The sequence below is a fragment of the Equus quagga genome, chromosome 1 (genome assembly GCF_021613505.1).
Source record: "Equus quagga isolate Etosha38 chromosome 1, UCLA_HA_Equagga_1.0, whole genome shotgun sequence".
Taxonomy (NCBI): domain Eukaryota; kingdom Metazoa; phylum Chordata; class Mammalia; order Perissodactyla; family Equidae; genus Equus; species Equus quagga.
In genome coordinates, this window is record NC_060267.1 from 51871426 (window position 1) to 51892399 (window position 20974).

Consider the following 20974-nt stretch of genomic DNA (forward strand, 5'->3'; position numbering starts at 1 on the left):
GGCACCTCCATCACATCCAGTGATATTGGGTTTGCAGGTGCTGGTGCCATAGGTTAGGAGGCCAGGGTTGCAGCCACCAAGGCAGCCTGTGGGGACTGGGCTCATGGGCTCTGTTGTCACTGTTACTGGACTTTCCATGGCCTCAGGCCCTGCTGAAGCTGGGGGCCACTGTTGCGCATGCTGCCTCTGCTGCTGCTCCTAGGTTTTCTGGGAGTGTTGGCACTACCACTGCTGGGGGTGTTGGGTTTGTGGGTGTCACTGCTGCTGCTGGGCAGGCTGGGATTGTGGGCACTCTGCCACCTCCACAGGGGGAGAGGTACTTGTGTTGCAGGCACTGCCATGATTCCTGAAGCACTGCCCCTGCTTCTGCACAGGCACTGCCCCTGCTTCTGGAGGCACCAGAGTCTCAGATGCAGCCCCTGCTGCTGAGGGGGCTGGGGTTGGAGGCATAGCTGATGGGAGAGGGAAGGAGGCTGGGTCATGGGCTGTGCTGTATTTCCTGGATCCTCAAGTTGTGGGCACCACCTTGGTTCCTGGGGCCTCTGTTCATGGTGTTGCCATGGATCCTGGGGCCTCTGGTTTTGGGTACTGCTGTAGTTCCTGGAGCCTCTGGTTTCTGGAGCCACCTCCAGTGCTCTCCTGGCTCCACTGCCTCCCCTAGATCCTGTCTAGCCACCTTCCAATGTATAGATGTCTGGATCTCTTAGGCATTCTGGTGTGCTGTGCAGAGAGTCCTTTGTTGGTCTATGGATGTCCTACTGGCTATAACTTAGTGGAGAGAGACAAAGGGGGCAACTCATTCTGCCATGGTGCTGATGTCACTTTTTCAATTTCTTCTTTATAACAATAATTTTAAATATATTTGTTTTATAACTTCTATACAAAAACTTTATTATCTGAAGTTTTGAGAGCTCTAATCATGCTATTTTTGTGTCTGCTGACTCTTGCTTAAAGCAGATTGTCTCCTATGTTTCATAATTTTGGATTGTGAGCTCATATTTAGAAGGATTTTATGTTAATTTTTTAATATGGAGTTACTGAATCTCACAAGACGTATAAACTGGAATCTCAATCAAGGACTTTCCCACCACTAAAAATTCTCACAGAAGACTTTTTACTCCTCCTTTTCCAGAGCCCAGACCAAGGAAACAAACTTGCTTATTATTTCCTTGTTTCTCAGAGTGAATTTTTTCTTTTCAACTTTCTCATGGAGGGTGTAGTCCTTCAAGAGTCCCAGCTTCACAAGGGGATCTCCAGCCCACCTCCCCACATAATGAAGACTCAAGACTCATTCCCATCTCCACAGAGCTGTTCAAACCCAGGCCCCTTGGTTGGTAGGATTGCCACCCTCACTCTGTTACCCTGCAGTCAGAGCATCAAGTCACACTTGCCAGTTCTGTTTTCAACTTTCTTTCCTTATCCTTCCTGTCTCCCTCTCTTTCTCATTCTTCCTTTATGTCTCTTGTAAGTCCCTCTACTTTTTTTGTGAGATTAACCATGGATTCAACAGGCTACTTTTCCTTTGCAGTGGCACAGTTTTCAGATTATTTTATTCTGCTATATTGCTGGAAATGGAACTCCCAACCCAGAGATATCTTTTTCTTATTCCACGCTTCAGGGTTTAAAAAACTGAAAATGGAACCTGTGCTGATGGGGAGAAGGTGGTGCTGTTGGCAAGAAGTCAGGGCTCTGGTGACATTTTGGAAATTATCTTCAGAGGATTGTGGGTTTAGTTCTGTTTGGTTGGTGAAGATTCTACAATTTTTGTCCCCAAACAGTTAACCTTGCTTCCTGCCAGAGTGGGAATCTTCCCAGCTGGGCTGTAGCTCTGGCCCTCAGATTTTTCTGTGAGAACATTTGTAGCTGCATCTATTAGACATCCTTATGCCTCATCTCAGATTGAGCCTGTAGAGTTCCACTTCAGAGAAGGTGAGGGATGCAAAGGAGGTTAGAGGTCACCTAGTCTAACCTCTCATTTTATGTATGAGGAACTGGGCTCAGAGGAATGATGAGATCAGCTCAAGGTCACGTAGGGTGTAGAAGGAGAGCTGAGACCAGACCCCAAGGGTCTTGATTCTCTCTAGGTCTTTCCCCACTCAACACAAAGTCTCTTCTCTGTCTCTTCCTTAGTATGGCGTGTTAGAAAGTGGACCAGCCTGTGTGGCACGAAGCAGGAACCCAGAGAGCACCTCTTGCAGTGCCTGGCACACAGTAGAAAATCCATAAATTTAAGTTCCTTTCCCTTGGCTTCTTCCAGGGCTTAAAACAACAGAAATTTATCCTCTCACGATTCCAGGAGGCCACAAGTCTGAAATCAAGGTGTTGGCAGGGCTGCACTCCCTCCAGAAGCCCTTGAGAAAAATCTGTCCCTTGCTTCTTCCAATCACTGTTGACTCGTGGCTGCATCATTCCAGTCTCTGTCTCTGTCTCCACACCACCTTCTCTGTGTGTATGTCTGATCCCCCTCTGCTTCTCTCGGACAAAGATACATGTGATTGCATTTAAGGCTCACTCAGGTAATCCAAGATAAGCTCTTCCTCTCAAGATCCTTGACATAATCACATCTTTTGCCATATAAGGTAATTTTCATGGCTTCTGGGAATTAGGAAGTAAATATATCGTTGGGGGGTCATTTTGTCTGCTTAAAACACCCCAGATGTCAACTGCCTATACTTTCAAGGTTTTGCTTTTCTTTCCTTTTCCCAGGGTTAGTTTATTTCCTATTCCCAAGTACATTATTTGACCTTGAAACATGCTTCACTCTTATGGACCTGGCTATGCAAAAGGACTGCTTCCTCAATGCTCGTGAAAGGTCAGCAGCGTCATCAGGCATCTACTTTGCACCACGCCATGTAGGCCCATGAGGCTCTCTCAGTCTACTGTGGGTAGCTGACAGTGGAATGATTGTTGTGAGTCATAGATGCTGTGAGAGCACAGGGGATGCTGCAACTGCGGGCCTTACGCTCCATGTCACATCCTTGCCTTCATTCTGCAAAAATATTTCAAGTACCCACCATCCACCGGATAAGAATTTAGAGATAAGAGACATAGCCTGTGCCCTGAATTAAGAGCTCACAGTTGAATGGGGGATAAATACAAGCAAAAAGAATACTAACACAAAGGATGACGAGAGTTTTAATAGAGGGATGGCCAGGGTGCTGAGGGAGCAGAGGGGAGGGGCACACTCAACCCAGGCTGGGGTGGGCCACAGGGAATAGAACTAGTTTAGAAGGGCTTCCTGCAGGAAATGGTTCTGGAGCTGCATCTCAAAGAATGAGTGGAGATGTTCAAGGTAACATGGGGGTGGAGAACATTCCTCACAGAGGGAGTAAGGCATGCAAAGTCATGTCAGCGAGTGGATGGGCATGTTCCTCATCGTCTTCGTGTCATCTTCCTCACTGTGCCCATCCATCTAGCCATCCCTCACCAAACACTGGCTGAGCTCTGATGCCCGTGCCTTGTTGTGTTACGCTGAGGGCTGCACAGAAGTTACTCCCACCCCAGATGCTTATGTATGAGTCTAATGGAAGTTGATTCTGGTGACGACAGACCTAGAGTTTTCACTTGGAGGTCCTGGGTCAGGCGTGACTGTGGCTTCATTCTCCTGAAACTTTTCTCCACAGGGACCCTGACCTCGGACCCCTACGACTTTGCCAACTCCTGGGCCCTGAGCAGTGGAGAAGAACGGTGCAAACGGGCATCCCCTCCCAGCAGCCCATGCAACGTCTCCTCCGAGGAAATGCAGAAGGTGGGGACAGCCCAGGCTGTGTGTGGTCTGGTTGGGGTGGGACTTCTGGAATTAAGAGGCAGGAAGACATCTGGTCTGAGGTCCTCCATGTGGGGGAGGAGTGAGCCTCCTGTGGGTCCCTCTGGCTGGTCAATGTAGGGTTCCCACGGGCCCCTTTCCTCCTGAAAACCAACTGAGGCTGCAGTCTGGTTGACTCGTATTCTAACACTGCTCTTGTCTTTGGACTTTAAAAATGGGTCTGGTCTAATGAGTTGGTATAGTGAGCGACTATACTTTTCTGTTTTACACTCCAGCACCCTCTCTTTTCCCCAAATATCGCCGTCGTCACCTGCCACCTGTCTGAAATTCTGCAATAGAAAACCATTCCTCTTTAGGTGTTCAATAAGTGTCATTATGAAGTACAAACAGGAGCACAGGGCCCCGAGGTCTCACCAGCACGTCAGCAGGGGAGGGGCGGGGATGTGCCTGAAGTGACCAGCCTGGACGTTGTAATAATTTCCTAAGGCTGCGCTAGCAGATGATCTCAAACTTGGTGGCTTTCAACAACAGAAATGTACCCTCTCACAGCTCTGGAGGCCTGAAGTCCGAATTAGTTTCCCTGGGCCAAGATCAAGGTCTCGGCATGGCCGCGCTCCCTCTGGAGGCTCTAGGGGAGACTTCTCTCTGGTCTCTTCCAGCTTCTGGTGGCTGCGACATTCCTTGCTTCTGGCCGCATCCCTCCAGTTGCTGCCTCTGTGGTCACATGGCCTCTTTCTTGTCTGTGTGTGCTTCTGTCCTGAGACTCAGTACAGATGTGGCACCTCCCATCCCTTCCCACACAGTCCCTATTTCTACCAGGATGGTAGCTCGTTAGCAGCTCTTTCCCCTTCAGAATTGCCCTTTAGGATCTTACTAATCAGAACCTGCCTCCACCTTCTGCAGGGAGAGATGGCCTTTGTGCCTCTGTCTGTGGGGTGTTGGGAGGATGACGCTTCAGGAGGGGAAGACCTCATGTGATGGACAACCCCCTCTCTTGGCTTGGGGTCAGGCTGCCTGGGCTGAGGGAGGAGGGAACAGCATGGCTCCCGGATGAAGGTGGGCCCTTGTTAGCACGGATTTCTCTGTTGAGGCTGTGCTCAGAGACTCACCATCTGGGGAACAAGGCTCCTTGGAGGTGTCATAATTCAGGAAGCAGACTCTGTGAGGGGTCTGGGTGCTGGGTTACTGGCGAGGCTCTCAGGAGCAGCATCTATAAGAGGGTGAGAGAAGCAGTGCTGGGTGGGGGCAGGAGATGCACCACCATGTAGTTACAACTGGGGCCCAGCTGATCCTTCAAGGGGCTCTGAAAGCTAGGGTGGTGCCCAGTGGGCAAGAGGGCCCACGCTGACCAGTCAGTCATTGGATGCAAGCTGCCTCTGGGTGAGGAGTCTGGACAGCTCCCCTGGACTCAGGGCGGTGCCTGCAGAGTGACTCAGCTGTGAGACCTTAGCAGCCAACACTCCTGGCTGCTGGTGGGTGAGTCCTTCAGCTCTGAAGGGCATCTACGCTGCACCCAGCATCCCCTGCAGAGCTGATTACTTAACAGTGTTACCTCCCTGCCCCTCATCCAGGGAGCAACCACACTCTTCCAACCTACAGCCATACAGGAAGAGGGTGGCCCCCACTTATATCCAGGACCACCGCCATGACGGGACTTGACAGGCCACAGTAAACCCTTTGCCTGGGCATGAATGATTCTACAGAGCGATGAGGAAACCGAAGTCACAGGAGGTTAAGTAGCTGCCCAAAGTCACCAGCTAACAAGTCGCAGAGTCAGAGTTCACACTCTGCCTGGCTCCCCTGCTTCTCTTCTGGTTGTATCGCCACAGGCTACCTGTGGCCCTTGTGTCTTCCTTTAGGAGTTGGGATCCATGATTCTTAAGGTTCCTTTCAGCTCTAAAACTCTTTGATTGTGTGTTCCTGTGGATTGGGCTGGAGAGACAGTTCATAATAGGTCTCAATGAATATTTGATGGATGGATGAATGCAAATTAGGTGGTGTTATTTATCTAGGGATCGGGACTACCTCCAACAATAATTACCCCGAATCCTTCACTCGTAGAAGTCTAATTTACCTAAGTCTGCATATAAGTAGAGAAACTCTAGCCCTCTCCTACTCTAGAAGCAGAATAAAACACACACCCACACAACACCCCCCACCCCTAACTTAGCATGAGAGAGCTTCATTATTAGCTGGTTTCTCACTCAGTGAGTCTCTTCCATTTTCATGGAACAATTTGATCTTGTGAACCAGGGAGTATGTCAGGCCCAGGAAAATATTCTGGGTTGATGCTCAACCTGGCTGCCTAGATTGTAAATACACTCTCCAATTTACAAGCAAATATATTCCAAATGCTCTTTTTCTTGGGTTTCCAGTGCTTCACTTGTGCTAGATTTTCCGGCTAGTCCATAAACATCTGTGTTACCTGGAATGTAGCCCAGTATCAGCCACTCACAAAGGGAGACCCAGTTCTAACACCTGGGAGGAAGGTGTTGTCGTGAGGAAGGGGGGTAGTTTCCTCTCCTTTTCAGGAAAACTTTGAAACATCGGAAGCTTGCCCTTGGTGGCCCCTTGAATTTTTTCTCATCCTTGGGCCTCGGCATTGTGCTGAGGGTATGTGTTTGGGGCCAGACCACTTACGGGCTGTATAACTCTGGGCAAGACACTTGCCTTCTCCAAGCCTCAGTTTCCAAATGGGTAAAGTAGACATAGGAATAGTTTAGCCCAGTGGGGCTCTGTGTCTGAGCTGTGTTATTATTGCTTATTGACTCCTGGTGTCCTCCTGCTGTCTGTTTGCCCTGGAGTGCCTACACTTTAAGAGAGGGAGTGGGGAGAAGCAGGCCAAGCACACACAGTACTTTAAGCATAGACGCCCAAATTCATTGTTTTTCTCCTCCCCTCCTCCTAATTATAACCCCAATCCTTTTGGGGAGCTGAGCCCAGCTTGAGGTTGGGAGCAGAGCAAGGTCCCTAGACACACGCACACTGAGGGTGGCTCAGCGGCAGAAGCCAGCTCTTCTTCTGGAGCCGCTCCTTCGCCCCCTGACTTGCAGAGTGAGCATGCTCAGGAACCACTGCAGTGAGGAGGGGAGGTGGAGCGAGTTTTGTCATTTCTTTCTTTTGTTTCCACACTTACAGTTCTGTAGCTGGCAGGTGGTTCACCCTCCCTAGCCCTTTAATGCTCTCTAGGTAGGGCTGGGATTAAGGGGCGGCCTCCTTGGGGAGGCGGGTGGGGGCTGTGTATGTGTGTACCTCTGACACTGAGGGCATGGGCTTGGTCTCACTTTATTTGGCAAACACAGGCCAACTCAGACTTGGTGCTGGACAAATGTCCCTGGGCCCTGGGAGCACACGGGAACACTCTCACTATTCCATAGGGAGTGGGAGGTGAAGACAGGATTTTCAAACGGAGAACCTGATACTGAGGCCAGCGGAGGAGGGAGACTGAGTGCTTTGTCTCCCAGAGACAAAGAGGAGGGAGGGAGGGGTGGAGGGAGAGAGGGAGAGGCCCCAAGAGCCTTGTTTGTCTCCTGGGGTGCTTTTTGGAGGCTCCAGCTGCGCTCCCGCTACTCATTTTGTCTCCAGGGTGCGTTCAAGTCCTTACTAACTGGTGTCCTGGGAACAGCTTAAGAAATTGGTTACCAAGTTCTTCGTGCTGGGCTGAGGCCCCCAAACATGTGGACCTCCCAAGGCACAAGCTCCTTCAAGTTCAGAACCCCTGGTTTCAGATTGTTTACCTGAGAAGAGAGGCCTGGCTTGTCCCAGCTGGTCAGGTTGTGTTTGCCCATGACAAGGGCGCCCTCTTTGGCTGGGAAGCACAATGGTTCATCTCCGGGGAGGTGATTAACCTGGTCTTTGGAACTGTTCACAGCCTGCTCCGTCCCAGGGGGCCCTGGGGTCAGAAGTCAGGTCTGGTAAATGGGCATCACTGACAAGCATTTGCTGTGTGGCTCCCAGGGCCCAGTGACAGTGCTCTGTGAGGGAGCCCACACTGACCTAAGGACTTTCTGTGAGAGCCTAGTCTCTCACTTCTCTGGCACTTTCCATCTTTCCAAGGCGGTAGCAAGGAGTCTGCTCATTGTGAGAGCCAGATCACATTAGGGGATGAATATTTCCTTGTTATGCCAACAAAACCCGGAGCCTCTCTCCTGGGGCTGATGATGGCTTGTTTGATTGCATGCAAATTTGCAGTTTCTTCAGCTTTTCCAGCAGAAGACAGAGTACTGGAGTCTGGAGCTCAGGGTGTAGACGTAGTAATAAAAAGCTCCAAGCCGTAAATGCTCAAATAACTGACGTTAATTTGCAGGTAACTCTACTACACAATGGACATTGTAGAAAGATCCTTAGGTCACTTTCTTTCTTTCTTTCTTTTTTAAATTCTGTCCATCTGGGGATTGTCAGCAAGGGCTGAACCTCATAAAGGGACCTTGTCTTTGTCCTGCAGTCCTGTCTGCAACACGAAGCCCAAGGCTCCAGGAAGCTGGACCGGGCTGCAGCCAGCCTATGTAGGGCTCTAGCTCATTAGAACAGGCACCCCTTCCTCAGGACACTTTACCACCAGCTGCGGGGAAATTGCCATAATAAAAATTAAAAATATACCTAGAATGTAAGTATGCATGTGTGTGTCTACGATGTGAACAGTAGCGTCTGTGGTGTGTTGCCACCATGTACTGTGTGACCTGTGGAGCTATACTCGATGGCCATGGCCTTGGCTTTGCTTCTGCTGGGAGCTGCAGGCCCTGCAACCATGCTCCTGCTCAGGATCACTTCCCCTTGAGTCGAGGGGAGGTCATATCCTGCTTTTTCTACTGCCATCTGAAGGTGAGGACCCTTTCATGCCTCTGGCTGCAGAGCTCTCTCCATGTACCTCGTCAGAACTCATCCTCAAGATGACCAGTGTCTCCTGAGCAGACTGAGCGCGCCAGTTATTATTACTCAGCCTTCCCATGGGGAATCATCCATCACTGCATCAACCTCAGGCAGGCGTCTGGAGCAGAAGAAACTTCTTTTCATCAATGTTAGGAATCTTAGGCTCATAAAAACTCAGAGTGGGGAGAGATTCTAGAAGCTCTCCAGTCCAGCCCCCTGCCCACTGCATGAACGCTCTCCACAAACTGTATCCAGGTAGACAGGTGGTGCTGTAACCTTGACTTGAAGAGTCAAGTCTTTGAGACGTCCTTGCTGGAATCTTCCCAGCTATCTTGCAGAGCTCGGTCCCAGGCGGCCTTCTTGGGCCTCTGATAAGTCTCTCCTTTTTTTTTTTTTATCCCCATTTGAAGATAAAGTCCTTCCTCATGGCCTTGAATAGTGGAGGAGCAAGATCCTTCCAGGCTGGTTTCTCCGGGTCTTATTGAGGTGTCCACGTCTAATCGTACTCCCATCGGTCACCTAATAGTCCCTGATCGCCTGTTTTCCCCGGGCTCCGAACTTGGTGTTTATTCAGTGAGCACAATGCTTATTCCCTTTGTTCTTTGCTGTTCCTGTCTGCACATTTTCTCCCTCTCCCCTTCCTCTGGAACAGCGTGAGGTCCACCGTAATTCCTCTCCACCAGGAAGTCACCTGTCCGGCACAAGCTAACATTTGTAAATACTTTGAATGCTTACTTTGAATAACCATAATGCGTCCCCTCGATAGCACAGAGAGGCACATAAAAGACTCATTCTGTTGGGAACGCTATTCACTCTTCACGTCCTCATGAAAATTGCCCAAGCCTTTTATTTGCAAAGTATACACCCAGCTCTTTTGACTGTTTCTGCTCGCAGTTGCCCGCTGGCAGGGAGCTCACAGGCCTGGAGGGAGGTGATTTAAGCACAAGGCACTTGGCCCAGGTGCTGAGTGCCCTGGCAGAGCTGGAGGCTCCCTGGCCAGGCCCACTCCTGGCATTCCTCCTTCTTCTCTCAGCCTCTTCCATTCACCTAATTGGGTGACTTGGCCTGGAGTAGAGTTTTCTCAGAGATTGGGAAAAATTTTGTTACATTCATTTGCTTGGTAGAACAGTTGTGATGGATAAAGAGACTGTGGTTGAGAGTCTGGTCCAGGGAAGGTCAGTTCTCAAGGAAAGACCCTTCTGACCCAGGACCTCCAGAGGAGTTAGTCGTCAGATGACAGCACCGTGACCGACCTGGTTTTACAGACAGGGTGTCCACCCACTGTACCCCAGGGATGCTTAGCTCAGAGTTGGGATGTGAACACAACTACACACACCCCCTTCTCCCATTTGCAGAGTGAGAACTGCTCTCTTGAGTCTCTTTTGAGTTATGTGTAGGCTAAGGAGAGAGGATTTATTTTGCGTGCTTTGCTGAGGTCCAGGCATCCAGGGTGCCGTCCCCAGTTTCACCTGGTGTCCTCATGTGCTTACTTTCCTGCTCTGCAGCTCAGTTTTCCCTCTCTAAGGTGAACAGAGCTCTACCTACACCTGACCGAATGAGCAGGCTTTTCGTTTAGAGCAAATTCGCTCACCGAGTGCAGGGTGGAAGGGGCAGTGGGCCCAGGAGCTTGTGGTGGGACAGGAGTGACCTTGGCCACTGTGTCTTTGAGGGTCTAGCCTTATGGCAGAGATCAGGGGCTGCCATAGGGTTTCAAAGATTTCCCTCAAGTTAAGTAGAACATGGTCTTTAGGGGACTTATTTGACAAATCCTTGAGGATGGTCAGCTAAGTTCTGTGTACTCAGGCTTTCAGTTCAAAAGCCTCCCCAACATAACAATCTCAAAATCTTTGAACAAAATATGCCCTGAGTGGCTTTCTTTCTCTTGTCCTTTCCCCTGGTGAGGACAAGAATGAGCAGGAATCTAATGGTACCATTCACACATACTTATTGAGATGCTTTGTATGGCTTGAGTGATGCTAAAACTGTGCAAGGTGGATTTGCAATCTTGTTTAAGGGGCAAGACACATATGAGAAATTGAACCACCAGGAAAGAGAACAACAGAAATGCTATCTTGGGTCAGTAAACAAGGAATTGCCAAAAGAATGGTAAGTGGCATGGCAGCTCAGGGGCATCAGCTCTTATCACAGAGCTGTCACCTTTCCTTGCTGGGGGCAGGAAGGGGGAGTGGTTCCATCCTAGAGCTCCAGCAGACCCCACAGTAGGAGCCCAGGGCTGGCACTTGGCCCTTGCTCTCCCAGCCAGCTGAGGCCTGCCCTGATCCCTGAGAATTGTTCAAATGCCTCCAGGAGACCAGTGCGGAGGGTGAGGCGGGTCCTTTGGAGGCCTCGGTGCCATCTCTTCTGGCTCTGGGGACTTCTGTGACATATTCAGTTACCCTACTTCTCATGAGGGCTCTTGCTTAACTATCTCAGAGAAAGGAACGTCCAGCTCCTTGAAAACCATCCACTTGCAGGAAATCCGTCAGTCAGTTTCACGGGGTCTTTGTGAGCCAGATCGTGGAATGTGGGTGGGAATCTGAGTCCAGCCAGAAGTTATAAATAGAATCAGCAAGCCTCTTGCATCCATTCTTGCTGGCTGACCAATGAGAAACTGTGTCCTGCCACCGGGGTGAGTTCTTGAACCCACTTCTTTGGACCAGGCACCTCCATACCTCCTCCAGGGGCAGTGCAGGACGCCCACCCCAGGGCTGGAAAGCTCGGGGCTTGGCTGAACAATCTTTCACTTTGTATGTTAGCCTCTCCTTTCTTTGCTCACATCAGCCCTAGGAACGCGCCCCTCCCTTCTCCTTTGTCAGCTGTTTGGGAACAAACACAACAGCTAAGCTTCAGCTCTCTTGCTCCTGCTTGTTCTCCTCCCCCATACCTCCTGCCACCAGGGAGATGTGCTTCTTTTCTCTCTCCCTCCCTCCAACTGGCTGGCATCTCCGGGGAAGAGGCCTGGTCTTCTTTAATGAGCTGAAAATGTGATTAAGATGGGCCGCAATTGGGTCTGCACCCCCACTCAGGCAGGGTGAGGTCATGGATTGATGGAGCTGCGGCTGGAGTGCTCTCGCCAGACTCTGGCACCACAGACAAGAGATGGAGGAAGATAGAAGGAGCTGCTGCCTGGCACTGGAGCCAGGGAGATGCTGGAAGTGTGCAAATGAGCTGACCATCTTTTTGTCTCGCTGCCAGAATGGTTTAGCAGAGAGCTGAGGAGAAGCCTTTTCGAACTGTTTGGCTAGTATTCACAGCTGGCCAATGATGATAGTTTCAAGCACTTGAGTGCCTTCCTGCGTAATCCCATTTAATTTTATTTTGCATCAACCTTCTGCAGTAGGTATTTCTCTCTGAGTTAGGAGTTAAGTTCTGCGGCGAGTGACAGGACACCTAAAGTAACGACAACTTATGCAGTATGGAAGTTTATTTCTCTCCCATTGTAAAGAAGCTTGGAGTGGGAGGTCCAGGGCCAGTACAGGACCCCATGGTGTTGGGATCCAAGGTCCTTCTGTCTCATTTCTCTGTTGTCCTCAGCATGGGGCTTCTACTTCATGGTCCTAGATGGCAGCTCAAGACTCAGGCATCACAACCACATTCCAAGCAGTAGGAAGAGAAAGGATGGGGAAAGAAGTGCCCTTTCCTTTTGAGGGCACTTCCTGGAAGTTGCCCATGACCCTTCTGCTTATGTCCTACTGGGAAAAGCTTAGTCCCATGGCTACCCCAGCTGCAGGGGAGGCTGGGAAATGGGTTCTCACTTCCCAGTGGCTGTATGCCTAGGGGAAAACTGAAAACAGAGGCTCCTATGATGAAGAAAGAAGAGAACATACTGGGTCCCTTTCAATCTCTCCTGCACTCTCCCTCCTTAACAGGTGAGGAGACAGATGTGCAGAGAAGTGAGACGATTTTCCTAACGTCACACACTCTGGAAGTGATGGGGTTGCGACTCCAGCCCACCCATGTTTCTAACGCATGCGCTGTATCCACTGTACTGCACTGTCTTCTGACATGATTGTTAGGAAACAAGGCACGGAGGGCTGCATGCATCGAGCGCGAGGAAAACCTTGGGCACTGATTTGATGACAGGTGACTGGCCTGTGGGGTGGAATCAGGGTTTGAGTCCTGATGGTCACCCCTACACTAGTGCAGCGGTTAGCAAACTGTGTAGTCCAAGGAACCCTTTCCCTCTTACAAATGATAAGGACTCAAAGAGGTTTGTTTATGTGGGTGATAGCTATGGATATTTACCATATTAGAGGTAAAAACGGAAAAGTTTAAAGCATACTAATTCATTTAAAAATAATAAACGCATTATATTTAACATGAATAACATTTTTTAATAAAAAATAACTATACATTCCAAACATAAAAAAAGTTTCGGGAGAAGAAGGACATTGTTTCACAGTTTTGCAAATCTCTTTACTGTCTGGCTTCAGAGAAATCAGCTGATTCTCATATCCGTTTCTGCAGTCAGTCTGTTGTGACATCATACATCACGTAGCCTCTGGAAAATTCTGCTGTGCACTTAGGAAAGAATGAAAGCAAAAAGGACAGAGAAGATCTTAGTATTATTATGAATGTAGTTTTCACTTTATGGATCCCTGAGAGGATCTTGGGAATCTGTAGGGGGTCCCCGGACCACATTTGAGAATCGTTGACCTAATAAATTCTTCACTCTCTCCATGCCTCAGTTTCAAATCTGAAAGACTGTGTTTATCTAGCCTTTCCCCAGGGAAGTTTGTGTTTTTCGAAGGCGTCTTCAGACTTCTGAAGAGCCGGTTTGTGGGAGGGGGTGATGAGGTGTCCCTGAAGCGCTTTGTTGAGCTGGGTTAGAAGAGAGTGCGCTCAGCTGTGGAGGGAGGAGGGTTTGTGTCTGCCTTTCCCTAAAGCAGGAAGATGGGCAGACTCTGCGGAGGGCCTTCCGGCCTGGGGGCTCTGTGAGTCACAGCCTCCCATGGCTGGGCGGGGGGCGAGAAGCCAGAGGGGCTGCCCCAGCTCTCCAAGAGCTTGTCTCCTGCTGCTCTGCCCACCTGACACAGTGCCGAGTGTGACCATGCCCAGTTCCCAAGGACGGGGGAGGTCGGCGGAGACGTGCCAAAATGCTGGATGGCTTGGGTAAAGTGAACACAAGTCCATTCACCAAATCCTAAAGCAGATGGCGTAACCTGGGAATCAGAGAAAGGCACCCATGAGAACTTCAGTGAGCAAGTAGCAAACGAAGGGTCTGCAGACTGGCATGGGCAGGAAACCTGAACTTATCTGGAGAGTCTGGTTAGGTTTGTGATATGACAGGGGCCACAACTATCTGCCAAGACAAGCTGAGGCCACTCACCCATTAGCACGGTGCCCCAGGGCCAGCTGGGCCTTTCCTGTGGTGTCTTGGCAACACTGGGCTTCAGTCTCAGGGTTTGGTTCGACCCTAATTACCCAATTTCTCCTCCTGCCTGAACTTATGCTGTTGGCCTTGCCTGCTTGGCCGTCCTCCTGCCCTGAAGCCGAAGGCCTGTGTAGCATCCAGAGCCCAGCTCAGACTTCGCCTCCTTTCAGGAAGCCTTCCCTGGCATCTCAGATGCAGGTTCCTTCCAGCTGCAGTTGGCCGCGTCACTGGGGGGTCACCTTTACGTTGAGACCATGTCTTCAGACTGTTCTGTGAACGTTCCCCACGGAAACACTTGGTTCAGGTAGATTGAAAGCTCCCTGAGAACTGGAGACTGTGACTTGCACATCCTTGTCTTCGCCACTGGGGGGTTTGATCCAGCACTGCCTCATTGCCTAGTCTGTGCGCCCTGGGAATTCAGCTCCTGTCTTTGAAAAACTGCAGGGAAATGGGGGAGATGGCCGCAGAAATGGATAATCTCAGGACAAGAGTAGATGCACCAAGAGGGAGCATCTAACCCGGTGGGGTGGGGACACGGGGAACTGATCTGAGAAGCCTTCCTGGAAAAGGTGGCTCCTGAGCTGAGAGGTTGAGCAGGAGTTAGCTGGCCTGAAGCAGGGGGAGTTAGGGGAGGGCCATGGGGAGAGGAAGAGGGCCATGTTCCCTTGTTAGGCTTCGTGAGGCCCAGGGGAAAGTCTGCTTTCTGTTGTATCCTTTGTGCCTGGCACAGGGCAGCAAATTGAACACGGTGTCGGGAGCCGTTCAGGACGCCATCAGTGATGCAGAAGGTGGGGGTGGGGAGGCGTGAGCTGGAGAGTTAGGCTGGGCTCAGATCATGGCAGGCCTGGCCTTGCTGCCTCGCTAATGGGCCGGCGCTTTGCCCTCTAAGCTGGAGTGGGGCATAGTCAGAGTTGTCTTTGTATCAACCTGGACATACTGCTGGAGACCTAGAGGCCACACAGCCAAGGCTGGTTCAGCGAAGGTTTGGTCACCTCCTACTGGTCCGCGTCTTTACTCTTGGTCTGAGAGGACTTGATGTCGGCTCCATCTTGGACTGATTTCTCTGGAGGCGTCCTGTCTCGAGGCCTGGCCTGGCCTGGCAGGGCCACCTGGGCTAGCACGGGGAAGCCTGGGAGGCACTGACAGGGAGGCAGATGTGCCACCGTGCTGCAGCCACAGGCAGAGGGCAGCCCGGCCGCAGGGGTTGGCGGACATCTGGAAGTCCTGCCTGACCCTCAGACTGTGGTCACTCTAGTAGGCCAAGGCTGAGAAGAGGGAGACTCGAGGGCAAGATGGGGGTACAGACTTTTCCTTTTGACTCTGCTGAGAAAGAAATCCTAGCCAGGTTTCAAGTGCGTACAGTAGAGGCCGAAGGAATTGTTCTAAGAAGAGAGGTGGTGTTTCTGCAGAAGTCCACTCCTATCCTGCAGGCAAATAAGCAGAAAACACCCTTCTTGCTAAGGCTTTCTATAAACCATTTAATACCTCAAGGGACCTCCCGGAAAATGTGCTGGAGCACTGTTCCCACTTTTCCTCTGAGCAGGAAAAAGATGAATGCGGGCCAGCTGGAGACAGGCCATGCTGGGCTCTGCCCACCGTTGCTCGGAGATGGGAGGGGACACCTGGGCTCCTGGGTCTCTCCTTTCCTCTGGCTCTACTGGGTCTGCTGGGGAGAGCCCTGGCGACCTGGTCCCTGTGCCTGAGGGAGTTGGTCCTGTGCAGGGACTGCTCCAAGCCACAGTCCTACAGCCCAGGTGATGGCAGCAGTCACTAGAAAAACCCTATAACATTGCCTTTTTAGAGTTATTCTCTGGTTCTAAATTGTGGGTAGGGAAGCAGGTAGGCAAGAGCCCAAGCCTCTGGCCCCCTTGGGGATGTCCTCAGCTGCCCCCAAGGAGTCCAGTAACCTCACTTTGTGGGTGTTTCTGGGATGGGATGGGGCAGGTGGTATGGCAGAAGGGAAAGAACCAGACGCTGGCCTCAGTGCAACTTGCCGGTGACGATGAAGATCTTTAGACCCACCTATTCTGAAGAAGAGCGGGACCCTGACCCATGCCCCACTGGAAAGAAACCTACTGTGTCCTGGGGGAGTGTGACCCTCCCAAATAAAAGATTAACAAGAGAAGCCCCTCTATTCACCATGGAGCCCCCAAGAGCCTAGTGAACTGATAATGTTGCCAGGGCAACCGTTCATCCCTGTGCAGCCCAGGGAGATCAAGATGGGGAAAGGGACAAAGGTGTCCTTCTGTCCTACTGGTGACATGCTCACCATTCTGGAGAATAAGCCTAATGGCAGGAGGGACAATGGAAGGGATCTCTCTGGTGGCCAGGATATCGATGATGATGATGATGATATGAGGTCCCCATTCATTAGGCTAAACCTTCTATGTGCATTATTTCATTCCGTCTTCACTTCAGTCTTTTCAGGTAGGCACTGTCAGTATTAGCCCCATTCTACAGAGGAGGAGGGGTCAAGTCAACAGCCCAAGGTCACACAGCTAGCCTGTGGAAGGGGCGGAACTTGGATCGGGCTGTGAAGTCCCAACAAGTCCAGGGCAGGACTCCTCCTGGCATTGTCTCAGAACCCTCAGTTTCCCCTGTGTCAAGTGCTTAAGATGGCAAATGGAAGGATGGGTGTCATCACCTGAGACCTCACTGGTCACGGTACCTGTGACAGCAGTCTTCATTCATCCACTTGGCCCCATTCATGCTTGGCGCCAGGCTCTGTGCATCTTCACACCACCCACGAGGCTGTGCCTGTTGCTATTGTCCCCATTCACTCAAGGACATCCTTCTCCAACAAGAGGAGGAGATCTGCCTCAGTCCCCACCGCCAGGAAGTGGCAGAGCTGGGCTTAAGCCTGTACTTCTTCTCTAATTCACTTTAGGTGTGGAGTCTCCAACCCAGAGGGGTCACTCAGCAGGGCGGGTCACCGAGGGAGTGCTGCTCTCAGCAGTCTGCTCCCAGTGTGCAGAGCTGCTAACCGTGCTCGCCCGGGAGTCGGCCAGCTGCGGATCTGCAGTGCAGTGGCCTGGGCGGCTGCTGCTTTTCTGAGTCACAGAGGGAACCAGCTGTGCCCAACTTCTTGGGCCTGCTGGGCCCTAGACCTGCCCTGGATCCCCCCAGGGCCTGTGATGATCAAGGTGCGGCTGTGGCCTTCTGCCCTGCCTGCCTGGTTCTGATGGCAGAATCTGTGCAGCCTGGGCGGGGGGCAGGGTCCCGGTGGGCAGGACAGGGATGTCCCTGGGACCACAGCACGTCCCTGGTGCTGCCGGCTGGTTCTTGTGGATGGTGAGCAGCCCTGGGTGAGGTTTCCATTCCCCTAGGCTTTCTGTGGTGCCACAAAAGACGAGCTCCACCGGCTGGTTCCTGGCTTGCTCTGGCTGTACTTTGTACAGTTCCAGCAGACTGGATTTCCCTCTCCTCAAAACTGGTCATTTCTGTCTTCTTTTTTTTCTCACTGTCCCCTTTACGAACACTGATTTGCTCAGGTTTCCCCTTCAGGACTCAGCCCTCTGTTTAGATACTCTCGTCTTTCTTTTTGTCTGAAGTCCTTTCACTAACTGCTGGCCTCCGGTTGGAGAGCATGCCTCTGCATGAAGGAACCAATGCAGCCACTGGGGATCACTTATAGCGACAATACTGGATTGTGTCAGATCCAAGACATTGCCGATTCTAAGACACGTCCTTGCTCCATGTATCACTAAGAAGGAAAAAGCTGCCAATTAAAGCTGTGATTGTAAGATGCGCCCCAGTTTTTGAGATGTTAAACTGTGAAAAAGATGTGCATTTAGCATCATTAAAGCACAGAATGCAGAGATGTTTACAAATACAACACAGAGGAGTGTTTATACTACCGTGTTACAGGAGTGATCAGTGACAACAATTCCAAACCTGCCTTGCGTTATCGAGTTGAGGGTATCAACAGAGCGGAAATAGCCATCGCCTGGCAGTGTCTCCGGGACATTTCGTAGGATCCTAGCATGTCTTTTGCTGATGGGAACTGGTCCGGACTGGTCCCGGGAATCACCTCGGGAATGTGTGAAAAAAATGTATTGCTGAACAGCACCCGCAACGGACCGAGGTTAAGTCTCTGGCAAGGCCCGGGGATCTCGACTTCGTCAAACTCCTGTCCCACCTCCTTGTTTATAGTGGAGCAGACCGAGGTCAGGGAGGGGAGGTGACCAGGTCAGTGCAGAACAGGTGCTGGTCAGCATCCCTGGGCCCTGCGGAGTTCCGGTGAGCTCCAAGTCCAGCACTCCTTTCACTCTTCTCTCTGCTCTTTCCCTTCAGAGGATGCTGCCTGCGCCGCGGGCAGTCCCAGGGCCTTGCACTCTGCATTTCCAGGGCTCTGGGACATAGCTTAGTCTCGGTCCGTTTCCCCTAGCAGGAGTCCAGTAGCTTTCCTTTGAGGATGGACTGTTTAATTGGACAAATGTTGATAAGCACCTACTGGGAGCCCCATACCGTCTCGGTGTGCGGGGCATCCTTGGTTTCCAGGCAGGGCTAGGTCTCCACAGTGCCACCCTCAGGGAGACACTATGCGAATGCACCCAGGAGCCAGGGCCGCCTGGCTGCGCCTTTGCTGAGGTAGCATCTTGTTCCTGCAGGACATGTGGGAGCAGTGCCAACTTCTGAAGACTGTCTCGGTGTTTGCCCGCTGCCACCCGCTGGTGGACCCTGAACCTTTCGTGGCCCTGTGTGAGAAGGCGCTGTGCCCGTGTGCCCAGGGGCTGCAGTGCTCTTGCGCTGCCCTCCTGGAGTATGCGCGGGCCTGTGCCCAGCAGGGGATGGTGTTGTATGGCTGGACGGACCACAGCGCGTGCCGTAAGTCAGGGTTTCCTCCCCGCTGGGAGGTGCTCTGGGGCGGGGGCTGAGTGGTGTCTGTCCTGGGGTGTCACTCAGGAAGATTTCGGGCTGTGCCACACTCATGTGCCTTTACCACATCCCCTACCCCCCAGCCAGCCAGTGCCTGCCAAGCCGCCACGTCCCTGGGCCCGGTTCCTGCCCTGCTGCTGCCCTCTGCCACCTGGTCATAGACCACTGGCCTGCAGAGGGAGTCCCCTCCCTTAAAAATGGGAGAGAGGCTTGAAAGACCTTGCCAAGTTTCCCGTGTCATTTCTCCTTTCTTGCTTCCCCGTGACTCCCCCAGGAAATCCATCCCCTGGACTCGAAAACGTGCTCCGCCTCCGACCAGAATCTCAACAGTTGTGCAAATCAGTTAATGTCCACTGACTGCCTGTCTGACTGGACAAGCAGTGGCAAGTTGGCCAGCCTGTCCCCAGGGGTGATCGTGGAGATCTGGTCTGGCTTTGGTTAAGTTCTTCCCTTTCATTAAACTAACCTTCTCTCCTCCAGGCATGATGCTCCCCATTCCTTTCCCCTTACTTCCTGGTGCCTGTGGTTTTGATCTTCTAATCTCATTGTCATTGTCATCATCTCCAAATTATCACGATTAAGGTGGAGCTTCCGGGGTCACCTTGCAAGAAGCCTCCTCCCTCTCTAGGCCTTCCACGTGCACATGCACAGCCAGTTTGCAATAATTTTGCAGATCGTCTGGACTGATAGAGACCGGAGAGCAGGCCAAATGTTTACACTATGCACACCTTTTCCAGTTTGTGTTTTTTTAGCTTGTAAATGTGAGGCTTTCATCTTTGCTCTGGGGGTGTGAGAAAGGTGGTTATTAGCAGCTGGGTTCTCCTCTGTAAGGCGGGGTGGCTGTTTTTTTGGTTTTTGAAGGTGGGGTCAGGCGTACCTGAGGTGTCTTGGAGGAGAGGGGGTGGGGGCACGTGTTTGGTGTTGTGAAGCCCAGTAAAGAGGGTTGGCATGTTCCGGTCCTTCAGATGGCCTGAGCGTCAGTCGGCCCCGGGGTGGAGAGGGAAAGGAGAGCCAGTCCTTGACCCCAGGGAGCGAGGCCAGCAGGGAGCACAGATGCTGAGGTGATAAGCTTTGAAGGCAGTCCTGCTCCACAGTGGGATTAAATACGGGATGACCGTCACTGTGCGGGGAAAGTAGGCGTGAAGGAGTGTGCCCCGTGCCAGGTGGGGCATTTGACTGGGGCCACTCTCATCAGGAAGAGGAGCCCTTAAGAGCAGGGATGTGATGGAGGACACTATCACCCCCTGCTTGGTCCCAGGAGGCCATTCATTTTCAGCCCAGCAGAGTTTGGTATCACCTGGAGAGGGTTTTAGGTGAAAGAGACAGAGGAGAGAGGAGCAAAAACATGCAGGTTGTTCACGAAGAGCAGATGACCAAGGGGAAGGGGTAGTGGTCCAGGGGACCCCACTGAGTCTTAGTCAGGGCTTCTTGAGCTGGAAGATGTTCTTTCAGGGGAGGGGCAGTTGGGTGGGGCGGCCTTGGAGGGGATGTTGGCCATTGGGGTGCCATTGGGGTGGAGATGGCCCCTGGGGCCCTGAAGACAGAGGACAAAGAGGGCACGGAGGCTCTGTGTACAGCGTGGCTGGTGACATGCTGCCTTGGAGCGAGCTGCTCTGGAGGGACCACTGGTTTTCTGTTTCAGGACCGGCCTGCCCTGCTGGCATGGAGTACAAGGAGTGTGTGTCCCCTTGCACCAGAACCTGCCAGAGCCTTCACATCAATGAAGTGTGTCAGGAGCAATGCGTAGATGGCTGCAGCTGCCCTGGTAATGAACTTCCCACTTTATTTACAGATCTGAGACCTTGCCAGTGCCCTTGGCTTGGGGAAGCCAGATGAAGGCCACTTGTGTTTATTCCCCTTTGCTGAAATCAGAGGGCTTTTATTTCTTTTTTAAAAGTCTTTGTACAGAGGGATCAGGATTGAGCTTGTATTTATTTTTAATTTACGTTTTCCTGTTGTGTGTACTGTATTCACGAAATCACGTGTGACTAAGGAATAGAAGGATGGTCTGGGCTCCAACAGTAGGTTTGTCTGGGGAGCACAGGGCCCCATCTGAGCTGCGGCTTTGTTTTCTTAGTTGAGTGTCA

General features: G+C 51.6%; 1 protein-coding gene across 1 annotated transcript in view; it reads left to right on the forward strand.

Annotated features, from left to right (window-relative positions):
- VWF (von Willebrand factor) overlaps positions 1-20974 on the forward strand; it is a 159186-nt gene that overhangs the window by 20783 nt on the left and 117429 nt on the right. Inside the window, exons 6-8 of the mRNA XM_046661799.1 lie at positions 3624-3748; positions 18620-18836; positions 20530-20652. Coding sequence (XP_046517755.1) covers positions 3624-3748; positions 18620-18836; positions 20530-20652 — 465 coding nt within the window. The remainder of the gene's footprint in view (positions 1-3623; positions 3749-18619; positions 18837-20529; positions 20653-20974) is intronic.